Source organism: Moschus berezovskii, chromosome 6 (assembly GCF_049115385.1).
Source record: "Moschus berezovskii isolate FMDL1 chromosome 6, NW_MosBer_1.0, whole genome shotgun sequence".
NCBI lineage: Eukaryota > Metazoa > Chordata > Mammalia > Artiodactyla > Moschidae > Moschus > Moschus berezovskii.
The window spans coordinates 73,456,287-73,470,585 of NC_142465.1; the positions used below are offsets into that span (position 1 = coordinate 73,456,287).

General features: G+C 35.5%; 1 protein-coding gene across 1 annotated transcript in view; it reads left to right on the forward strand.

Moving 5' to 3' along the window:
* WASHC4 (WASH complex subunit 4) overlaps nt 1-12,959 on the forward strand; it is a 56,476-nt gene extending 43,517 nt beyond the window's left edge. Inside the window, exons 27-33 of the mRNA XM_055395857.2 lie at nt 687-753; nt 1,255-1,341; nt 4,493-4,640; nt 7,427-7,523; nt 8,131-8,327; nt 8,656-8,755; nt 10,701-12,959. Of these exons, the coding sequence (XP_055251832.1) occupies nt 687-753; nt 1,255-1,341; nt 4,493-4,640; nt 7,427-7,523; nt 8,131-8,327; nt 8,656-8,755; nt 10,701-10,768 (764 nt within the window). The 3' untranslated portion in view covers nt 10,769-12,959. The remainder of the gene's footprint in view (nt 1-686; nt 754-1,254; nt 1,342-4,492; nt 4,641-7,426; nt 7,524-8,130; nt 8,328-8,655; nt 8,756-10,700) is intronic.
* Nucleotides 12,960-14,299: the final 1,340 nt, after the last annotated feature.

The window sequence follows — 14,299 nt, forward strand, 5'->3', positions numbered from 1 at the left end:
AGCGACATTGAGGGTAAGGAAGGAGGCAGAGATGACTTCACTGGGTTTGGTCTGAGCTACTGGAAGGATAGACTTGTTAGTTTCTGAGGAAGAAAATGTAACTGGGGGTGAAGATCTTCAGTTGGAGTTAAACTTCTTAAATTAAAAATTCTTCTTAGACATGGAGGTGTAGGCATTGGATAAAAAAAAGCCTAGAGGAGTAGTCTTGGTTGGAGATGCTAGTTTGGGAGGAATAAAATAAGGATTTCTTGATACCACTTGGAGCTCTGTGTGTGTGTGTCTGTGTGTGAGAACAAGAGGGAAAGAGAGAGACTTATTATTTAATGTGAGTGAAGAAGCTATTGATAACAATTTTTAAATGTTTGATTATTTAAAATGTGCTCAGTTTAATGCATTCATCAATTAAAACACTTATTTAAAAAATATTTAATATAGATGGTGTAAGTTTATGTACATTTATATTCAAAGAGTTGGACACTAGTGACTGAGCAGCAATATTTTAAGTGCACAAATATGTAAGTTTTATTTTTGTGGAGCAAAACTGAAGTAAAATACAGCAAAATCTCTTGGTTCTTATGAGTTGAAACCTTGTAATTGACTGCTATATATAACTGTATTCCTGATTATTGGAACTTAAGAGTTATTTGTATAAACACCTGATTTTTTTTGTGTATGTGGTTCCTAAGGTAATGCTATGGGCTATGTACGAATGATAAGATCGGGTGGCCTTCATTGTAGCAGCAATGCCATTAGGTATGGATGCAAACATATTTTTTCCTTATTTATGCCATTTAGAAATTTTATGTCATTTAAATCTGTCTTTATTGTAAGTAATATTGTAGAAGGGGCTTTTTTCTTTTCTTGTTGATGTATTTTGAGATCAAATATGGAAGAAAACCATTAATCCTACTACTTAAATATTTTTCTCAAAATTTAAGACTTATAGCAGACTTGAAAATCTGTATTTTTTGAAGTTAATTTCTTTTATCAGTGCAGTTTGAAATGTTCTATAGATTACATAATTTTTAAAGATTATAATTTGATGATTATATGTAAATAATTTAAAATGCTGAAATTGAGTTTTGGAACTCAATTTTTCCAAATATAAAGTAGTGATATTAATAATATAACTGAAAGGCAAAGTTCTTTCCAAAGATATTGTTGAAAAATTTAGTCTTATAGTACTGCTTTTATGTTGGTCAATTGCATATATTTAACTTGTTTTAATAATGCCTTCTAAAATTCTTAACGTAGATTTGTACCTGATCTTGAAGATATTGTAAATTTTGAAGAACTAGTCAAAGAAGAAGGTCTTGCAGAAGAAACATTAAAAGCAGCAAGGTAATCTAATCTTGGAAAAATAAGTTAAATTTGGAGATTTAAAAAATGTGTGTTCATTTAAACATTAAAGACTAGAGGATAACATATAAACTTATTTGTCAATATTTTATTATGCAAATAATGGTCTGTTTATGGAATACAATTTTTTTAAAGACTACAGTATTCTGAGATCTTTCCAACATCACTAAAAGGGATCTTCTAGACGGTGCCCTCAAATACATGTGACTGTTCAACACTTGACATGTGGTTAGTCCATATTGAAATATGCTGAAGTATGAAGTCCATAACTAATTTTGAGGATTTAGTGTTTAAAAAAGAGTGCCAAATATTTCATTAACAAAATTGGGACTTCCCTCTTGGTCCAGTGGCTAGGACTCCTCACTCCCAATGCAGAGGACCTGGGTTCTATCTATCCCTGGTCACGAAACTAGATCCCACAAGCCCCGCAACTAAGAGTTCTTGTGCTCCAACTTAAGACTGGGTGCAGCCAAATAATTTTTAAGAAATTTAAAAAAAATTCATTTCACCTATTTTTTAAAAATAATTTTATTATTTATTTTTGGCTGTGTTGCATCTTTGTTGTTGCGTGGGCTTTTCTCTATTTGTGGCGAGTGAGGGCTACTCTCTAATTGTGGTGCATGGACTTCTCATTGCGGTGGTTTCCTTGTTGCGGCTCCCAGGCTCTAGAACACAGGCCCAGTAGTTGTAGCGCATGGGCTTAGTTGCTCCACGGCATGTGGGATCTTCCCAAATCAGACGTCAAACCCATGTCTCCTGCATTGACAGTCGGATTCTTTACCACTGAGCCACCAGAGAAGCCCCTTACCTATTTCTTTTTACTCTTTTTTAATATTCCTCTTTGCCAGCATGGTTCTAGAATACTGGTCTGTTCTTTTATGTAATATGGAGCAGTAGGGTCCAGTACAGTGGTCACTACCAAATGTAGTTGTTGAACACTGGAAATAAGGCTAATGGACTAGGGAATTGAAATAAAATCTTTATTTCATTTAAATGTAAATAGCTAATGGCAATCTTATTGAACAGTGCAGATGTATAAACTTTTAAGTAGTGATTTTGGAACACAATTTAAAACTTGAAAAGGCATGCAGAATTGTTAAGCAAGTGTTTAGAAGACCGGATTTTCTTATTAATAACTATAAGTTATTGAGTCAGGCATGAAGGGGCACCCTTGGACAAAGTGAAAACAGTTTGAATATCAAAAAGAATAATGGTAGAAATTGATCATAATATTGAATTTAAGAATCTGTGATAATAAAAGTTGGAGAGACAGAGGAGAAGTTCCTTTTTATAGTGCTAGCAAGCTAGTAAATATGAAAGGGATGAGAAAATTTAGGGAAAAAAACAGTTTTGCAACTACCACTGTAGTACTTGACATCAGACAAAAATCATCAATGAATTCTCAAACATTTTTGGAGAACAGAGTATTCACTATGAAAATGTCTCACAAATTGATTATTAATCATAAAAGGGGAAAAAAACACCTTTCCAGTGGAGAGACTGATGTATCCACCTTACATGCTGACATAGGCCCCCTGATGCAGTGTAATGGCGAGTACCTGTGTTGTATTCTTGCCTTGATATTTACTCATCAAGTGAAACAATAAATGGTAGGAATCTCTCCTTTGAGATGCATGTGACCCAACTATGTCCAACTATCCAACCACTCCCTCCTGAAAGCAGGCATCTCTTGACCATTTTAACCACTGCACTTCATTTATCTTGTACTATGATACCTGCTCCAGAAGACATTAATGTCCATTTAGAGAATCAATTTATTATCATAACCTCACAACTCCCTGACATCACCTGCCATAAACTTTGTTTCACTTGAAACAAAGGAGGAGGAATAGTAATTTGAAAGTGATAATAGCCATACATAAGGATGTAGAAGCAGCAACTAATGTTTCTGAAGGTTGACTCAGTAAATGAGTGAAAGTCGCTCAGTCGTGTCTGACTCTTTACGACCTCATGGACTATACATTCCATGAAATTCTCCAGGCCAGAATACTGGAGTGAGTAGCCTTTTGCTTCTCCAGGGGATCTTTTCAACCCAGGGATCAAACCCAGGTCTCCCATGTTGCAGGCGGATTCTTTACTGACTGAGCCACAAGGGAAGGCCAGGAATACTGGCGTGGATAGCCTGTCCCTTCTCTAGGGGATCTTCCCAACCCAGGAATTGAACCAGGGTCTCCTGCATTGCAGGCTGATTCTTTACCAACTGAGCTATGAGGGAAGCCTGAAGGTTGAGTGGGAAACTAGATTCTTGAAAAGGAGACAATTACAGTTGAAGTCAGAAAGTGTAGAAGTGTTAGTGAAGAGAGTTAAGATGAAAAGGAATTTATTTACAATGAAATGGACTTCTGCATGGTTGATTTGAGAAGAAGAAATACAAAACTCTAAAGTTTCAAGACATTACTTTGCCAACCAAGGTCCGTCTAGTCAAGGCAATGGTTTTTCCCGTGGTCATGTATGGATGTGAGAGTTGGACTGTGAAGAAAGCTGATCGCCGAAGAATCGATGCTTTTGAACTGTGGTGTTGGAGAAGACTCTTGAGAGTCCCTTATACTGCAAGGAGATCCAACCAGTCCATTCTAAAGGAGATCAATCCTGGGTGTTCATTGGAAGGACTGATGCTAAAGCTGAAACTGCAATACTTTGGCCACCTCATGCGATGAGTTGACTCACTGGAAAAGACTCTGATGCTGGGAAAGGTTGGGGGCGGGAGGAGAAGGGTACGACAGAGAATGAGATGGCTGGATGGCATCACCGACTCTGTGGACATGAGTTTGAGTGTACTCCAGGAGTTGGTGATGGACAGGGAGGCCTGGCGTGCTGTGATTCATGGGGTCGCGGAGAGTCGGACACGACTGAGCAACTGAACTGAACTGAACTGAAAGTTTCAAGAGGCGCTACATATTCTCTTTTAGGGACTAAGTTAATTAAACACTGATAAGCTTCTGTCCCTTAACAAAAAAGTTCATCCTGTACTCCAAGGAAGTTTCGAGATGTCTTCCAGTAATTCATATTTTTGAGTGCTCTCATCTAAACTAATGAGAGATGGATTTTAAAACTTCCTCTTCTTTTGAGAAAGGAACCAAATAAATACTTTTTCTTTTTTTTTGCATTTTAGGCATTTGGATTCAGTCCTCGGTGATCACACACGAAATTCTGCTGAAGGCACAGAATATTTCAAAATGCTTGTGGATGTTTTTGCTCCAGAATTTCGAAGGCCAAAGAATATACATCTCCGAAATTTCTATATCATTGTTCCCCCGCTGGTGAGTATTTTTTAATACCCCAAAGGAATTTTTTAAAGTATTAATAAATAGATCCAATTTTTTTTTACAGCAAGAAATGCACACAGACTGTATTGTTGACTTTTTGGTTGTAGATAAAATTAAATGTGGTCTCAGTGAAAGTGACCTAGAATGTTTACTTACTAGCTATGCAGAATGAGACTTCTTTATAATTAAGATAGATTCTTATTAGTTAATAACTGCCAGAGGAATCCTAGAGTGATTTAAATTACTTGAGTGTACTCCATTGTATATATATACCATGTAATCTTTGGACTGAATTATGTAGTCATTTTAAGTGATTAATGTAGACTGTTAAAATATGAAGTGTTTCTTAGAAGCTTACTATTTAAAGGGACTTCCCAGGTGGTGCCTCGTGGTAAAGAACCACAGACAGTGCCTGGCAGGATACAGACCATTGGTCGCAGAGAGTTGGACATGACTGAAGCAACTTAGTGTAGCATAGCATATCTCTACTCAGTAGTAAATGTGAACATCTAAACAAAATTTTTTTTTATCGTATATAGTGTGTGCTACTCTAATTCTGTAGTTGACATCTTAAAAATAACCACAATTGCAGTATGAAAACAGTTATTACAGTGAGGAAAATGGAATTAAGAGATTAGAGAGGTATATATTAGGAAAAAGTTATTCTTTAAAGGTTTCTTTAACAAAGCTCTTTCTTAAAAAATATTGTGAAAGAATAGCTCTAGAGTCTATCACTGAACAGATGTAACTTCTGATTACATCTAACTTTGATCAAGAATAGTAACTTTTTTTATATTGCTGCCTGAATTAACACATAGATTCTGACATACTATTGTTAGTTGCTTAGTCGTATTCAACTCTTTGCAGCCCCATGGACTGTAGTAGCCCACCAGGCTCCTCTGTCCATGGAATCATCCAGGCAAGAATACTGGAGTGGGTAACCGTTCCCTCCTCCAGGGAATCTTCCTGACCCAGGTATTGAACTGGGGTTTCACACATTACAGGCAGATTCTTTACAGTCTAAGCCATCAGGGAAATCCGAAAGTGAAAGTGTTAGTCAATCAGTCATGTCCAACTCTTTGCGACCCCGTGGACTGTAGTCTGCCAACTTAGAACCATTATTATGAATTCAAAGTATCTGATGGCTATGGACAACTTTTTTCTTCATGCATTTTCTTTTCTATTGTTTCTTTTTAAAGTACATTTATTGTTAATACTCTGTCATAATAATTGTTATAGCATGTAGCAAAAATGTCCATATTTATCTGATAAGCATTATCTTTCATATTCAGAGAGTTGTGAGAATGGAGGCAAGTCTGTCTTAGTTATATTTCAGAATAATGTAGTTAACTCACGGTGAGTTCTCACCATATTTCTTTAATTTGAAGCCATAGTAAACAGCAGTGAGGAACCATTTGTGGGTCTGAGGAAGAGTGGAGTTTTGCAGGGCAGCTGTCAAAATTCAGTTAGTGATAGAGAAAACAGGTGGGTTAAGAACACTGCAAAGAAGAAAAGTATGGGACACTATTGTTTTCCTTGAGTTTTAATCTAATTTCAGAAAAAAACATGAAATATCTAAGGAAGAAATCTTTAACAAAGATTTTACAAAATGCAGTTCATTGCCAAGTAAGTTTTATAGGCAAAAAAACAAAAGTGAAACTTGATAATCTTGTTTCCGGTGTAAGCTAGTGTAGTACTTATCATATCGTACCATAATTATTTTTAAACAGGCCTCTCTCTATTCCTGTGCTGTGCTATCGTAGCCCCAAGTGGCCACTTAAATTTGGATTAGTTAAAATTTTATAAAAAGTTCAGTTACTCAGTTTTACCAGCCACATCTCAAGTGCGCAGTGGCCAGATGTGGCTGGTGGTTTGCTGGATTGGACACTGTAGGTGCACTGCATTACTCTCATTGTCAGGAGTGTTGCCCTGGAGAGAGTTAGGTGGTATTCATTTTTTTTACTGTAATTATTTCATTGGGCCTCCCTGGTGGCTCAGCGGATAAAGAATTTACCTTCAGTGTATTAGACACAGGAGGCATGGGTTTGATCCCTGTGTTGGGAAGATCCCCTGGAGAAGAGCATGGCAATCCACTCCAGTATTCTTGCCTGGAGAGTCCCATGGACAGAGGAGCCTGACAGGCTACAGTGCAGAGGGTCATAGGGTCAAACACGACTAAAGCAACTGAGCACACAGAGTAAGTTTCAGTAAATCTTTGTTGAATAAATGCTGTGATTAGTTAAGGTATTTTACAGGAGCTAAATTTTTAGGGAATTGCTTTTTGGGGGGAATTTGTTTATCCAAATGACCACTAAGCTTTTTAAGCCAAGAATATGGTAAATACTATTATAGCATTAATTGGGTGGGCAGAACTAAGGATTGCTGTATTAAAGAGTACTTAAGCTTTTAAGTAAAGCAGACCTACTTTTCTGACTCAACTTTGCTTTAGATTATGGCTTTAGGGAAGTTACTAAACTTCTCAAGCCTTAGTCCCTTCATCTGTAAAATGTGCATATTTTAGAATGAATCTTATAACAAAGCACTGTGCTTGGTGATTGAGGGAGTGCTGGTATTTAAAGGATTTGGAAAAGAGCCATTATGAGATACTTATTGTGACCTCACCAAGAGGCTTTTTATATGAGGCAAGTGTTTCAAATCAAAAAGGCAGGAACTTAGAAGAGATCCTATTTATAATTTTTGAAATGTCTGTTTTAGGAACTAAATTCTGATGGCTCTTTTTAGCACAGTCGTTTCTCTGATATGTTGTTATATCTTTTTAGACCCTCAACTTTGTAGAGCATTCCATTAGTTGCAAGGAGAAATTGAATAAAAAAAATAAAATTGGAGCTGCCTTTACTGATGATGGCTTTGCCATGGGTAAGCTTGATGAAATTCTTTGCCCATGAATTTTGTGTTTACCTTACAATGACTTTTTTGAAATGTTTGCTTGAGAATAGATCTGTGTGCTCTTTGTAGATTTGGTTTTCACAAGCTGTGTTTATTTACTGTTTACTTTTTAGCTGGGTCATCTGATTGGTAATATTTGTTTCCCATCATTTGTACTGTTCATGCTCCTTTGGTGTTGCTGATCACTTGGATTAATTATTTAGGCTTTGTTTTTGTTGTAGTTTTACAGTCTGACCATCTTTTATTTAGTTTCTTTGGTTTCCTTGTTTCCTCACTTGTCTGTTTAGCAGTAGAACCACTCTTCCAGCCCTGTGTTATCTCCAGGTGATCTTGACATCTTCATAGCCATATTCTTTTTATCTTCTTGATTGGCTTTTTAAAAAAGTTTCTTTATAGGATCACATCTTTTTAAGGAGAAATTAAGCCATGTTGCTAAACTTTTCATTTGTGCTGTAAAGTGTAATTGGAAAGAGGATTAATTTTAAAATGGTTAGCTTAATTTTAATAATTATTGTTAGAGTAGAATACAATTTCTGTACACATTGTAATTTGATTTTGGTTTTGCTGATGACTGTAGGTGTGGCTTACATTCTGAAGCTTTTGGATCAGTACCAGGAATTTGACTCACTTCACTGGTTCCAGTCTGTTAGAGAGAAATACTTGAAGGAGATGAGAGCGGTTGCTAAGCAACAGAATGTACAGTCAACGAGTCAGGATGAAAAATTGCTACAAACCATGAACCTCACTCAGAAGCGACTGGATGTTTATCTCCAGGTAGAGGAGAATGACAGTCAGATCTGGTGTGACTTTAATACCCATTACTTCTTGATCACTGAAAAAATGTCAATCATATTGAAACTCCCATTTTAATAGGTGAGATGACTAGTGGTCATAAAGAGTATATTTTTAAATGAATGATACTTGGAAGTCGTTTGACTCATATCTTTAAAAATGGATGGATTGCTTAGTTCATTTTCTGTATTTATGATTTGCACTCACTAGAGCATTTTAGAAAAATGAAGAGATATTGAATATGGTAATTTTGATATTTTGCTGAAATATGTATTTTCAACTTTTATTTCTGATATTTTTGTTTACTTAGGAATTTGAATTGCTGTATTTTTCACTGAGCAGTGCAAGAATTTTCTTCAGAGCTGACAAGACTGCGGCTGAAGAAAACCAAGAAAAGAAAGAGAAAGAAGGTTAGTGAGTGGCTTTTATTTGGAAAGACTAGTAAATCTTTCATCAATAACAGATATGAATAACCCATTTTACTAGTCAGACTTTTCTTTTTGAAAAAATATATAAACCTAGAAATGTCCTTTTTTTAAAAGTAAAGCCTAAGTGGATCATTTGTGAAACTGAAAAGAAATTTAACGTGCATTTCATTCTGGAATAACACTTTATTCAGTTCATCTTCTCTTAATTTAAATTTTTACAAAGTTTGGGCTTTTTCTTTCGCCCTTTAACTGTTGGCAGATGAGAAGGACCAGATTCAGTTCAGTTCAGTTCAGTCAGAGGAGACTAAATGCTGCTGAGGTCAGAACAGCTGATGACTAGATGCTGACTGAATGCCTGGGCCAGGTGACTCAGGAGGCATAAAACAGTCAAGACTATTTCAGTATCAGAGTGAATAGCCTCCTGTGCTCCTCTGTAGCCAGACCTTGGAGAATCAGAGCAGTGCAGCCATAATAACATGGTCACTGGGGAGAGGATTCTGTCCGATATAATCTATGTGGGTGTAAATTCTTCAGTATTTCATATTTAAGGGACCCTCATGATCATTTCTCAGATTTGAAATTTAGTACCAACTGTTTTCTCTGAAAAATTGTTATTTCCTTTTTTCTGTTATGAAAGTTACACCACTTAGGCTTCCTCTTTGGAAGCTCAAAACTAGGTACAGCAACTTGACAGGTTTCATGTTTGCTCTGTTTCCTTTTTTTCTTACTTGTATTTGTTTCACAATGATCAAGAATAAAAAAACTTTATGAACTATGATATTTTTATTAACCTTACCGGTTAAATTTTTAAAATATGGATTTCACACTGAAGAGAGATCATTCATTTCAGTAGACCACTTAGATGCATTACCCTATTCCCTATTGATAATGTTACATCAGTGTTACTAGCATATGCAGGCATTTCTGGAATCTATACTAAATAAGTATTGATAATTGTGTGCTTGAAAAATGATTCCCGGCTGTTGTCTGGAAGATACTCAGTATTTATTAAATGAAAAAATATGAATTTACTACTTTTGGGTTCATTTAAAAATAATATTTAGCAAAGTCATCTGGAAGAATCTGAGTCTGTATAATCTAAACTGAAGAGTTTAGATTAGTAACTGAACTGTGAGTTCAGTTCAGATTAGAATCTAAGAGTTTAGATTCAGTGGTTCAGTTACTGCATAGGCTGTGCTCAGGCCTGTCATGCCAGAACCTTGTCTGCAGGTGGACTGGATATTTACTTTAAAGCCTAGAGCATTAAGACAAAATGAACATTGCAGTCTCAGTAGAGCTCCTTGCTTTGGGCTGCTGTTCTTCAGGAACTCTCTGGGGTTTGGGCTTAATGTATGTCACCCAGATATCTGCCTGATGCCTGGGTGGTGGCTCTCTGCTGTAGGGCTGTTAGCTAAAGGTTGCTCAGAGTTGTCAGAGTTGCTAAATGTATTAGCTAAATAGTTTTTCTCTGTTAATGAAGTATATGCATATGACATTTTGCACAAAAAGCCAGAAATTCATTTTATTATGTTCATAATAAAAAATCATATTTAAAAATATAATTGGGAAGGTATTCATTCTGGAAAGTTTTATATGTGAATTTGCAGTCATGTTTTTACCAGTAATAGCACTACGATTTCCTCACCCACGCAGGGGAATGTGCAGTGTGAAACCAACCCCACTCCAGACACAGTTCTGATGTCTCAGCAGTTCCACACCCCAATTACAGACTAGTCAGAACATCACATTTGCAGTATTTAGCCTAGAGTTCTAAAACATGAAGGTAGATAAACTGCATATAATTTGTGATAGTAGAGAAATATTTGGTAGATTGCAACATTTTGTTCATTTGAAATTTAGCAATATTGTCCTTCTTTGTTTTTTAAATGAGCATAAATATGTCCATTATTTTTACTCATGCTTTCAGAAGAGACTAAAACAAGCAACGGAGACCTGTCCGACAGCACTGTGTCTGCAGATCCTGTTGTCAAATGATACTGATGGTATGCGTTGCCCCTGTGAGATCATCAGAATTGTACGTGATATGGATGTTATAAGCTAATAACAGAGTGTTTCCTGGGCCACATCTCTGGGAAACATTTAGATGCTGCATCTCTCTAAGGCAGTGCTCTAAAGTGAAGTCCATTCTCCGTCTAAAAGCTGTACTTTTCGAAGGTTGAGAATGAGGTTTTAAAATTAGATTTTTTTCTTGGACTTGAGGCTTGATGTGCCTGCTTGGGAACTGGTGTTTGAAATGAAGTGTTAGAAGGGTTAACCTACATTCCTACACTGCCACCTCAGATCTCTTATTATCTACATGAATGTTTATAATTTGTATTTGCATAGGTCTTTGATCCGTATTTGTCTCAGTCATTGGAAATTCAGTGCATTTACTATGTACAGCCAGTAAATATGTTTAAACAAAAGGAATTGAGCCTGAAATTCATGAAGCATACATATCAATATTCTTATAAAAGGGATATATGAAGATAGTATTGGTACTGGAGGTGAGGCACTAGTGTATCCTTTATGTACAGTGTGAACTGGTTCATTGTTAATTTCATGTGACTCACAAGAGCTGCTGCTGTCTGGTGAGATATTTTATAACTCGTTTACATTGCTTTGAGAACTTATTTAACCTCCAACAACTGCTTTAAATTTAAGATTTACTTAATACTGAAGATGGAGGAAAATACAGATAAAGCCATAGAGTCCTGCTTGACGCTTTACTTTTGGCTGAAGGCATATATGATACCAGAGAAAACTGAATGAATTCTTACTTCTACATCCAAACTCAGGTTTCTTCTCCATTAGGTTCAGTTGAAGTCTTGGTGATGGTTTGGGCAGATTTTTTTTCTTTAAACCAAGTATAATCTAAGAAATCAGATTTAGCACTGTGCAGGCTTTAAAAAATTACCACTGTGAGAATGAAGCTCTAAATAACTAAATCATTTACTGATTTAAAAAATACAGAAAGATTTAGAGTAATCCGGACAAGCTATTATTAGCTTTATTTTTGTAAAGATTATATCAATTAATAGTAAAATGGTTAATCATGGCCTATAATATTTTAATATAATACAATGATACCTTTACAGTGAAAACAAAGTTTGAAACTTTACATGTAATACTGATGTTATTTTAGGAAATACTTTATTTTTCCATTGCAGTTGCCTATAAAGCATTTCTTTGGGTAAATTTTGCGAGTAATTCTAACGTTTGATTTCCAGCTTTTGGAATGGGTGTACAGTGCCCTGTCTGTTCTCATTGATTACAGTCAGGGTAACTTTCCCAGCTCAAGAAAAACACTTTCACTGTTAAAATTCAGAAGAAACAGATTAGGTAGGAAATGTTTTTTATTGTGTCAACATGACTTACAGAATTATGTACAATGGATGGATTAAAGGCATTTAACATTTGTAATTCATACTAACTGTAGAAATGGCCCTGAAGCATGCTGCATAATTAATAATTTATATTTTCATTATCAGAAATGTTTGTAGTAATGATCTTGAATTTGACTCTATCAAATTGGTCACCATTTCATAGCAACAGTATTATTTTTTATTTTTCTTCTCTAACTTCCCTAAAATCATTTCCTTTAATAGAAGTTCTAATTAGAAGAGAATCAAAGGTTTGTCATTTTCCCCACATGTCAGTTATTTTATCCATACTAGATAGAGGTCACATGCTGACTCCATGGATCCTGATGATTACGAAAAATGTGACAGATCAGTGTTTTACCTTTAGTTCAAAATAATGGCACTGCAGACTGGATAAGGTATAATAAGTTTACTTATTTGAAATCTCTGAAAAAGATTAAGCATATTTAAATGCTGTTAAAGTGCAGAGCAACAGGGCTGTGTCTCACACCTAAGTTAATGTACATGTTTAGATGATGGTTTTCCTTGCCAGTGTATTGATGTTAACATTTTCATTTTTTTCAGACATACTGCAATTTAAAATTTGTGTGAGCATTTTGTGTAAATTCACAGAAAACTTAATGTTCAAATTCTCAGGAATTAAAGACTAACCATAACATAACCATAACTAATTAGATTTTATAAAAGATGGTAAGTTTGTTATCTCCCTTAAGTGGGGGCTTTCCTCTCCCCTAGTTCAAAGAGAATACAATATTGTATAATAGAACATTAATAAATGCAATTTCCAAAATTTACTTCCTTTGGATGTTTGTTCAGAATTGAATGTCTTAAACCAGTAGTTTACTCTTTCTGGAGTTCCTGCTAATCTGATAGTATGTGGAAATGTCTTTAAACAAATACTTGCATGCGTATAGGCAAGAAATTTCAAGTATAAAACTGGTATTGGCTCCTCTGTGTAGCCCAGGTGGACTTTTTGTTTTCTTTCCTTTTTATATTTTTAATCTTTCTGCTGCTTGCTGTTTTCAAATAAAAGAACCCAAATGAATGTATAATTTTAAATCTTCGTCCTGGGAAGGGATCATTAATCTGTGGTGCTGTAGTGCCGTTTGCAATCATGGCTTGGACTGGAGCAGTATAATAAAGGAGAGCGTTCTAAATACTGTGCTGGAGAAAATGTTCTGCTTTTCTCTTCTGAGGTGGTAAATTTGTAAGGTTGTGGGGAAGGTGAGACAGTACCATCACATACATTGTCCCCTTACTTTTTTATGCTGGACTGGCCAAATATAAATGGTGGACTTTAGCCAGTTTTAATAATTTTAGTTCTTTTTCCAGCTTAAGTTTCAGAAGTTTCAGCCTAATGGTATTCCTTAAGAGATTTAACGCTACATTTTTTTGTTTGTTTGTTTTTAGATGTTAGGACAATTAAAAATTTAGATTGTCACAGATTTCAGTTTTAAAAAAGGAGTCCAGAATAAGTGGGTCTGTAGTGATTAAATGAAGTCATAGAACTGTGCAGTGAACTCAGAGATGGTGATGACAAATGAGAGTTTAGTTTATACAGGAATTTCTTATAGGAAAGGTTGATTTGGGTAAGTATATAGATATTTTCCTCTATTGTAATAGTTTGGTTCTTCTTTATCACCTAATTGACCTAATAGCACTGGTTGTTCCCATGAGTGCAGAACATACTTGGGGAAAATAGGTGAAATTTCTCACTCAAATCCATGTAGATCTGATGTCATAATTCTGGAGTCACCTTTCAGGGCTGTACAGAAGTGACTTAGCAGCAGCAGCAGCATTACAGTAAACATTTCAGAATCTGTACACAAGGTAATAAGGCATTAAAGATGCACTTTTAAGTTGATTACTGAATATCAGAATCTTCAGAGATGAATGCATTGAAACATTTGGAGGTTGCTTTGTCTCTGGTTTTCTGTTTGCTAACAATATAGCAGAAGCATAGATCCTGGAACCAGGAGTGATTTGAATCCTGAGTTGCTGCTTACAAGTTTACTTAACCTTTCATTTCCTCAGGCCTAAAATGGTGTAATAATATCATTCATAGATTGTTTGAGGATTTAGTTAATATATATAAAGCCACTTTATTAGGAAACAGTAACTGCTATAAATACTAGCTATTATT